The following is a 10,894-nucleotide window of genomic DNA, read 5'->3' on the forward strand; positions in this document are numbered from 1 at the left end:
TTACAGCTCTTCATTTTTACAGTATGTTACCGTTATTATACCATGTGGTAACTCATTTTATTTTGGAAACCGATTGCTTCAAACCATTTGAGTTTTAAAAAAACTATTGTTTATATGGTGTTAGTACAGTGAACTTATTTAATTTGAGTCCACTAAGAAGAAATATTCTATAACTAAACAAAATAACATAATTTACTAGTGGTTCTGACAAAATGTTCATTGCTTAAGTCTTTTAAAAACATATATTCATTTAAACAAAACAAAACAAACAAACAAAAAATCAAAGAAGGAGTCAGTGTTTTACTATTGAGATCTCCTGAATGAATGATCCAATGATTGTTTATATGGTGTTAGTACAGTGAACTTATTTAATTTGAGTCCACTAAGAAGAAATATTTCTTAATATAACCCCACAAACACTTAAAGTGTAATAAAGAAGCAATCGACTTTTACTCAAATCTTTATAGATTGTCATTAACTAACAATAGCACAAATTTGTGTAATAAAGTGCTTAGTAAAGAGATTGTCATTATATCAGCAATTCCACAATTACTGTCTTTAAATAAAGCAGCAAAACATCAGTGTTTGTGGCTCATCATTGCCTGAAGCACAAGCTGTACTCTCCAGCACAATGGTGACCCACAAAACTAAATTAAACTGACAGATCTCTCTTGTACAAAAACACATCAGTTAGGCACAATCAAATATTTACTCTCCCTACCATTTAATGACTTTGCATAATTGTTTTTCTATGAACATTCACTAATATTTTAGTGAAAATAGCTTGATTTGCTTGGTAAATCTGACTGTTATGTTTTACAGTATATTACTGTTTTTTCTTGAATTAACAGTAATCTACTGGCAGCTCAGTTGCCAGCATGTTACTGTTTTTCTACATTGTGTTGCCGTAAATTAATTACAGTTTATTACTGTTAAATTACATTTCATGCTGTTTTTTTTTTTCCATCGTACATCTTTAACCCTTTAAAGCCCCCAGCAAAATCCTCAGATTTAAATGAACACTTATAATGTGTCAACACTACAGAGTGTTTGAGTAATACTGAATTAGTGCTGAAGTTAATGAGATAATTATATGATTGATCACGTTCTGATTGAGCATTAGTGATGAACACCAGCTGTTAACAAACAAAATTGCTGAATGAAAGAATAACACAAGAACAACTGACTTCAGCCACAGCCTTAGATGACATCAACTGAAATAAAAGAAGACATTAAATCTCTCAAGATCTGATTAAACTCCTAAAACAGCATTACCAGCTTCAATTATTACCACACTGACTTTATTTCTGTCAGACGTCTACAGAAGAGAGTTGCAGAGGTTTAGTTTTTTTTTTACTACCACGGTGGAGATCAGTGTTTACTTTAGTTGGGCTGTTGAACCTTGTCATGTTGAGGTCAATTTTAGTTTAGTTGTTGTAATTGTGTATGTTTATAATATGCTTGTTATGAAAAAAAAAAAAAAAAAAAAAAAAGGGATGACTAAAAAGAATTATTATAGATTTATTTATGGTTTGATAATAACCCAGGTTTTATCCAGTGTCTTTTCTTTTAATGAATATTGATGTGAAATTAAAAAAAAAAAACTGGGTATGCAGATGTAAAAAAGACCATTCATTTAAAAAAGAAAATTCAGCAGAATTTAGAGACACACATCAAGAATCATCGTATGAATCTCAACAATGGTGAGAACAAGTCATAGGTGAGGTTTTGTAGTGTGCTGATACCCAGCATGCATTGCAGCATGAAGCTTTCGATTCTCACCATTGTTGAGATTCATATGCTGATTCTTCATGTCTCTATTTGAGTATGAATGCTACAGTAGTTTTAAGTTTTAACTATTAAATTCTTCTTTTCTGGTTGCCACATTATCAAAAGATCTCATGTTGTAACACGCTTAGTGAAAAAAAAAACAACAATTAAACACACACTTAAAAACAGACTCTAAATGAACCTTACAAGGCTCAGAACCAGTCTAGTAGATAACACTCAAGCCTAACTAGACATAGCTGACATCAACTGACCAGCATTGCTGTAACTAATGCATCATAAAAACCCAGTTGCAGCAAATATCTGTTTTAATGTCAAGAGTCTGGAGCCCAATTAAAGCAAACACTGATCTCCACAACGGTATCGTCAAACAAAACAATAAAACATCAACATCTAAACATCTGTTCATTCTCAATAAGATCTTCTTTAGACATCTGACAGAAATAAAATCAGTCTGGTTAGAAATGCGTGAAGTTGGTAAAGCTGTGTGTTGAGTTGTTTAAATGTTCAGTTGATTTCATCTAAGGCTGTGGCTGAAGTCAGTTCTATAGTTCTTGTGTTTGTCTTGTTTCTCTTTCAATCAGTGATTCTGCTCATTAACAGCAGCTGTTCATCAGTGTCTGAAGTCACTCATTAGTTTTCATTATCTCTGTAAGGTGGACTATATTAGTAAACTCATGTAGGGAATAGTGAATGAGGGTGTAGAGTTTGATTTTAAACACAGTCTCTGAGTGTCGATTTTGAACGCTGTTAATTCACGATACATAGCAGCAGGCTACTTTTTCGAAAATGACAAATAATACCCAGAATGCACTGTTTTAATGGAAAACAGCATGTTACTGTCAAAATTTGGCCGTTTTTTTACAGCAATTTTTAACAGTGTATGAAAACAAAACAGTGAATATAATGAATATAGACTGAATATATAGTGAAGATGATGAAGTCAAGAAATCCTCAATGATGAAATATATAGGGAAAATATATATAGGGTCTTTTATTCAACTGAATAAGACAGAATGCCAAAAAAAAAAAAAAAAAAAATGTAGGTGCATTTTGAAATTTATGGAATTAAACTTCAATTTTAATGAATTATGTGCAGTAATAAACAACATTTAAACAAGAGCTCCACAACTCTGTATAACTTGAGAATCCCAGTTGCTTTTAATAAATTGGAGATCATGATTCTGGAGAAAAAAGATTAGAAAACTAAACAAAATAACATAATTTACTAGTGGTTCTGACAAAATGTTCATTGCTTAAGTCTTTTAAAAACATATATTCATTTAAACAAAACAAAACAAACAAACAAAAAATCAAAGAAGGAGTCAGTGTTTTACTATTGAGATCTCCTGAATGAATGATCCAATGACATACTTTTTTAAACGGGCAGTTGTCGCCACCTCCTGGCGGAAGAGGATAAGCTTACAATACGTACATGTGTTAAGATACTTTAGTTTTGATCGCTACTGTACTATAAACTATAAACGTTTATCCCAGTACTTCTGTTATTTTCAGAGGTGGATATTCCAGGGGTCAGAAAGTAAAAGTCCTGCCATATATTTGTTCCATCCATGAACTGATGAAATGATTTCACCAGAGGTGGAACCAAGTCCTTCTGTTCAAGTCACAAGCGAGTCTCAAGTCAAATCCCAAGTCCTCAAAGAGTTAAAGGTCATTGATAATTAAGTGACTAATTAAATGATGATTGTGCATTAGTGATGAACACCTGCTGTTACTGAGAATTACAGAGGATCAGATGTTGATGTTTTATTGGTTAAAATGATGCTACCATCATGGAGATCAGTGTTTGCTTTAGTTGGGCTCTTGACCCTTTTAGTAATTCAAAGTAAATTGCTTCTAAGCAATTGCAATATTGTAGCACAGAAAGTGTTTGCACATTATTATTATGGTAGCAGAGACTAATTATGTTAGATCTTTCTATGCCACAATTTATGTAGTGTTGTAAAATAGTGAGATCAAGACTGTATGTGATCTGATAGTTATCAGGCAGTGACCTGATTATATGGAAAGTAGCTTTATTTGTGTTGAGGTTTTGAAAAACCAATCCTGTGAAGCTTGGCATGGAATTATAGTGCAGTTGTGAGAATTCTTTTATATGTGGGGCATGTAAATATTTTAGCTTTTGTGCTGTTTAGACACACGCAGACATTAAGAACCAGCATATGAATCTCAACAATGGTGACAATCAACTAAATTCTTCATGCTGCAATGCATGCTGGGTAACACCATAGTAAAAACTCCCATCATGCACTACAGCATGAAGAATTATTGTCACCACTGTTGAGGATTGTATGATAAGTGTTCAGGTCTAAAAGCCTGAGCTGCTCCAAATTTCCCCCCAATATTTAAGCTTTACAGTGGCTTTTCCTAATTCAGCTTTTTATCCAGTTGTTTGATAATTTGTGTCAATCTACAAACCAAAGAATAGCCATTACATGATGTTCACTCAAATGATTTAAAAGCAAAACATGTTATCTAACATGTTATCTCTGCTACCATAAAAATAATGTGCAAACACTTGTTGTGATACAATATTGCAATTGCTTAGAAGCAATTTACTTTGAATTACTAAAAGGGTCAAGAGCCCAACTAAAGCAAACACTGATCTCCATGATGGTAGCATCATTTTAACCAATAAAACATCAACATCTGATCCTCTGTAATTCTCAGTAACAGCAGGTGTTCATCACTAATGCACAATCATCATTTAATTAGTCACTTAATTATCAATGACCTTTAACTCTTTGAGGACTTGGGATTTGACTTGAGACTCGCTTGTGACTTGAACAGAAGGACTTGGTTCCACCTCTGGTGAAATCATTTCATCAGTTCATGGGTGGAACAAATATATGGCAGGACTTTTACTTTCTGACCCCAGGAATATCCACCTCTGGTTATTTTTAATGTCTGTAACACAGAAATGATGATTATAATGTGGTTAAAAAGACTGTTTGTGTTGCTGTTTCTGGATCAGTCAACTTTTACATGTTGTTTGAACATTAATATGTGCTGGCAGTGTGTGTACACATCTACCCTATAATGATAAAAATCCATGCAGTGTTTTTAAATTAATCTGTAAAAATAATATCCCCTTTTTCAAATCAAGCCATTCTCAGATGTCTGTCGGTGTGCTGTCACATCCACAGAGGCCGCTCCCACAATAGTTGATTGACATGAGCGTCTTACCTCAGACCCGCCCTAAATCAGCTGTCCAACCGCCATTGTTTCGATGCCGGAGCTGGGATGTAAGTTTGACAAGAATATCTCAGATTGAAGTGTTGTGTTGCTGGATGTAATAATGAACATAGTGGTCATCATTTACTCCCGACATCTGAGCCACTAAAGATGCAGTGGATTACGTTTGTTTGTGAAGGGAACGCGCCTCCCGATCTACATAAATGCGTCTATGAGTTAGCAACTTTTGCAGCTAAAGTAAACAATCTCTCCAAGCACAGCTCATCACTCCACAGAGAGAAGAGAGGGGCGGGGCGAGCAGAGCTCATTTGCATTTAAAGGAACAATCCCTCAGAATGGGTTGATTTTTGCAGAGCTCATTTTGACAAGGTTAAAGGGGTGTTGTTTTACACAATCATTGAGAATTTTTAACCAAAGTATATTATAGACTTTTGAAAATGTTTTATTTTTACATTTTTATAAGTTTTAACAAAATAAGAGAGATCATACAAAATTTATTTTTCATTGAACTATTAATAAATTTTTTATTAAGATACTTTACATAAACATTTGGGAACCCTTGGCTTAATGTGTGTGGTTACCTGCATGATTTATGACCTTTTTTTTTTTTTTTTTTTTTTTTCAACAAAATAAGAAAAATCTGGACATCTTCATCCTGTTCAAAAGTTTTTACCTCTTCTTTAACTTCCCTTGTTCACTAACTGATTCATTCATTATTTTAAAACAAATTTAGTTAAACTGTACTGAATTTTATATATATATATATATATATATATATATATATATATATATATATATATATATATATATATATATATATATATATATATATAATAACTTCTTAAAACAAGATTATTGTGATGTGTAACGAAAACCTTTGATTTCATCATCAAAAACATGCAACACTTCAACTGATCAATTTTAGCATTTTATTCAGGTAGTCAGAAGCAAACAAAGCAATATTCATGTTTTAAATCATAAATGAAAAGGAAACTTTTTTTTTTTTAAATTTTACAGACAGTTATCTTCTAAGTGCTAAGTATAAGCAAGTGCTAAGTATAAGCAATTTTATTTTTACAAATACAAGATGCAAAATTCAATATAAGAAACAAAATTCCTTGTTCTTGTAGCTTTACTTGAAAATGCTTTGTTTTAGCGCTAAAAGAAAGAAAGTTCTGAATGCCAATTTTTTTTTTTTTTTTGTGATCAAGATATTTAGCTGTGCCATTAATAATTAGTATGCAGCGTAGTCTAGGTTGGGTCCAAAAACAGTTGAGATTCATCTTTATCCAAATAAGCACACATCACTCGATCATTGGAAATTATTTTCCAACAGCAGCATAATCACACTTAACGCTGGAGTCTTCTGGATTAAACACTTTAAATGTGCATGCTCTGTAATCATACTTCACAATGCAGCCATTAGACATGGAAGTCACTCGGCCCAACCTATAACACAAAAGCACATTACTTCAGAGGAAATGTCTTGACATATAAAGCCTACAACATACTGTTCATAATACCGATGCTTTTATTTTTGGTACTTGCTGATTCCGAGTACCGATACCAATATTTTTACATTTACTGGTCAATTTGTAAAATATTGGGTACAGAAACTAATAGAATATGTATAATGTTAGTTAGTTAACTTCCTTTATCAATTTATTCAGACAACATTTCTCACATTATTAGAGTTTATTTGCTATAGTTTAGAAAATGATCATAAAATATGACATGACAAGGACTCAGAGTTAAGCTGTGTCAGAACAAATTCATCTCGATAATATCAGATAACTTTAACAGAAAAGTATGTAATGAACTACAATCAACCAAAAATTATTCAGACAACTGTTAGTATGACAATATTTACACAACTTTTAATATTTTGTCAGGCCACCCTTGCCTGGGCATGCAGTCAACCAGGTTCATGCAAAGATGAACTTATAATTTTTGGTCCCAAATTAACAATTTTACTGGCAGTCCATGCAGACTTTTTGGGAATAAAATGTCACAGTTCACTTTATTTTGCTATCCTCACTTACATAAATAAACTGTCCTGCACCCACTAGTAAAAAAATATATATATGATATAAAATATATTATGATAAAAAATATATTATGAATCTCCTTACTCTTAACTGCGCGCGTATTTGTATTGTAGCAGAATGACAACCTACAGCGCATTTCACACAGGCTGCTAGTTTCACTTTCGCCGTAAAGTCGTGTAAGTATGCTTAAGATAAAAAAATAAATGATGTTTATACTGAATGCTTCTATAAATTGCGTTTTATATTTACGAATTAGTTTTAATCCAAATGATGCGTGTGCTACGTGAGCGAAAATCAATAAAGATCAGGCAACAGAAATGCTCTCTCTCTCTCATCCTCTCTTTCTCTGGCTCTCGCTCTCTCTGTCCCTCCCTCCCTATCGTCAAACAACTTTGCTTTACTTACTTCTTTTTGACATTTCCTACTGAACTACAAATTTGAAGGGATCAAAATGCGGGATCTTAACTCGACAAGCCCGCACATCTATCTTCGCTGCCGCGCGCTTAATCCACTCTGCGTGCTTTGTTCATTAACTCGCGCGCACCACACTCAAAAAAATATTTCAGCCCTTAACTTAATTCAATTACGTACAAAATTTCCATGCATTTAGATTACGTAGTTTTAATTTAAACAAATCAATTAAACTTAATGTGATTCAAATGCATCAGTCTTACGTAAATGAAACAGGTAAAGTTGATGTAATAGTTCCCAGTGTTAAACAAACCCTGCTCAGTGTTCATGTGTTTCCACACTACAGAGTGTTCAAGTAGCATTGACACAGTGTTGGAGTTAAGGAGATCATTATGTCATGATTGACCAATAATGATGAACACCTGTTGTTTACAAGCAGAATCACCGAAGGAAAGAGAAACACAAGAATCAGCCACAGCCAAAGATAAAATTAACTTAAATAAATGAGGACATTAAATCTCTGATTAAACAACTCCACAAACAACATTATAGATTGACTTGATTTCTGTCATATATCTATAAATATTATTTCAGAACATCTAAACAGAGGTTTAGATGTTTTATTTATTTTTTTTTTAAAGTTTCAATTGACCTCACCATCATGGCGAACAGGGTTTACTTTAGTTGGACTCTTGACTTTTGATTTTTTTGGCTGTTGTAATTATGTGTATGAAGCACATTTATTACAACAAAATAAAAAAGCCAAAAAGAAGTCTGATTAGGTGTTTTTGGTTCATTTTTATTGTTTGTTAAATCATTACCATCCAGTGGCATGATACACTGATCTCATGCAGTGGTTAATCTATTATTTTCATAATGTTTACAACAGGTGTATGAATTATTATGGATGTTTATCTCACACACTACGTCTTGAAATCTACACCATCAGTTTGACACACACAGACATCAAGAATCAGCATTTGAATCTCAACAATGGTGACATACTAAGAAAGTCAAGGGTCAAGAGCCCAACTAAAGTAAACCCTGTTCGCCATGATGGTGAGGTCAAATGAAACATTTTTTAAAATAAAACATCTAAACCTCTGTTTAGATGTTCTCAAATAATATTTGTGGATATACAACAGAAATCAAGTCAAACTGTAATGTTGTTTGTGGAGTTGTTTAATCAGAGATTTAATGTCCTCATTTATTTAAGTTAATTTTATCTTTGGCTGTGGCTGATTCTTGTGTTTCTCTTTCCTTCGGTGATTCTGCTTGTAAACAACAGGTGTTCATCATTATTGGTCAATCATGACATAATGATCTCCTTAACTCCAACACTGTGTCAATGCTACTTGAACACTCTGTAGTGTGGAAACACATGAACACTGAGCAGGGTTTGTTTAACACTGGGAACTATTACATCAACTTTACCTGTTTCATTTACGTAAGACTGATGCATTTGAATCACATTAAGTTTAATTGATTTGTTTAAATTAAAACTACGTAATCTAAATGCATGGAAATTTTGTACGTAATTGAATTAAGTTAAGGGCTGAAATATTTTTTTGAGTGTACAGGTGTTAATACTGAATGTTTAACATTATATTAATTACATACATAAACTTACATAGACATCCTTAATCTTTAATGACTCCATTCTGCTATCAGTTGTTCTGCTGTCTGGGTTTATTAGCCTGAATACGCACTTGTCACACGCTGTGTGGTATCGGCGTTTGGTATCGGGGCATTTTAACGAGTACGAGTACGAGCTCAATATCGGGCCCGCTGCATCCCTAAATTTAACTCATCCCTCAGTTTGTAAACATGAATGTTTATGAAATGTGTTTAAAATACAGCACACAAACAGGCCAGCATGACCCCAGGTTTAAAAGAGATATGTGAAGCTGTTTTTAAAGTTAATGGAGCTAATGTGAACTAACAATCAACAACCCTTGTGAAAAAGATGTACGCATTAGCATACATTTAAAAAGATTACTTATTACAGAAATAACTTTAAAAGAATATACTTATTTGAGAACTATTTAAGTAATATTGTATTATCTGCAATACTTTATTAACTCCAGTTGTTTTTATTATTTTGTTAAAAAAAGAAGTACAACATAAAATTAATAAAACAATTAAAAAAACTATATGTTTGACTTTCAAGTTAAGTCAAGTTTCAACAGCAGTCAGGATGTTAAATGTCTTACGTGTTACAGCACTCCATTGAGCCAGGAGAGCAGGTACATCTGTCACATCTGCTGTTTGTCCAAGTACTTCCCATTAGATGCTTGGAGTGATCCGTGCGATCAACACAGTGTTTTTCTCCTATTTAAATTCAATCACATTAAGAGTTGTTAAGAAAAAAGCTGTGTTCATTTACCTAATAGTGTTCTTACAATATCTTTTAAATATGTAGTATGATGACTGGATGTATCTTATTGTTATAATTGAAAATTTTCTGTTCTTGGATATTTGACATGAAATATACTATATTTAAACATTTTTTCTGTTAAAAAGGTGATTCAAATGCAAATAAATGGTGTTATAGTTAGGACATTAAATGTACAGTTTTTTGTCATTTGTGTTTTTATTTACCTGCTTTTATAAGTGTAAGGGAGCAGGCAGAATCGCTTAAAGAGACGAAGGCACAAAATACCAAAACCAGAGCTAAAAGTTTCTGTAAAGAGAAACTAGGAACTTATTATAGAAAAAAGACACAGTGTACATCAGTAAATGTTTATATATAAATTCTACATTAATCAGTAGCAGTAATAAACTTACCATTTTTGCAGGTTTAGTACAGATGCTGGTCTGATGAAATGCAGTCATTGGCACAAAAAAAAAATTTTTTTAAAGAAAACCGAAAAGGGGCGGAACATCTCTCTGGCCAAATATTTCAACACACATCTGCACTGATTATCAACTTGTTTGATTTCCGACTTGCACTTTTTCTTGCACTTTTATGCAGAAAATAACTTTTCATGTCTTTAATGCAAGCAAAATGGGCTATAGTGTATGTGAAATAATTCAACCAAAAAGACTATGATTAATCTTCTGTGAATATTTGTAGTGTCACTGAGTAGTTATCAATTGTTCAGTTCGCAGTTCATTTTAAAATTGTTTTTGCTGTAAGCTGTTATCATAGACTGTTTCACAACCACTTAACAACACCAGATAGTTCATGATATGCTTACACAGTATATTTCTCAATATATGATTGTATCAGTCTCAACAAGTGACTTTCTGACAGTGTACTGCATGCTCAATAACCAACTTCATGATATTAAATGCACGTCTGGCAAGCACTTTAACCTAACTTAATATAACTTAAAATTTTAATGCTCAATATATGAAAGCAAAATAGTGAATATATTAAATATATACTGCATATATAGTGATTTTTCTCAAAATGTTCTCCTGTTGTA

The 10,894-nt window shown here is 32.7% G+C and overlaps 1 protein-coding gene across 1 annotated transcript; it reads right to left on the reverse strand.

The window, feature by feature from the left end:
• Window positions 1-6,163: 6,163 nt before the first annotated feature.
• On the reverse strand, window positions 6,164-10,410 carry LOC127170070 (small serum protein 2-like). The gene is made up of 4 exons (XM_051117831.1): window positions 10,251-10,410; window positions 10,065-10,146; window positions 9,677-9,794; window positions 6,164-6,453 (listed from the first exon to the last, which is right to left on the reverse strand). Exons 1-4 carry the CDS (start codon window positions 10,296-10,298, stop codon window positions 6,327-6,329), a joined length of 375 nt encoding a protein of 124 aa, XP_050973788.1. The 5' UTR covers window positions 10,299-10,410; the 3' UTR covers window positions 6,164-6,326.
• Window positions 10,411-10,894: the final 484 nt, after the last annotated feature.

Source organism: Labeo rohita, chromosome 8 (genome assembly GCF_022985175.1).
Source record: "Labeo rohita strain BAU-BD-2019 chromosome 8, IGBB_LRoh.1.0, whole genome shotgun sequence".
NCBI lineage: Eukaryota > Metazoa > Chordata > Actinopteri > Cypriniformes > Cyprinidae > Labeo > Labeo rohita.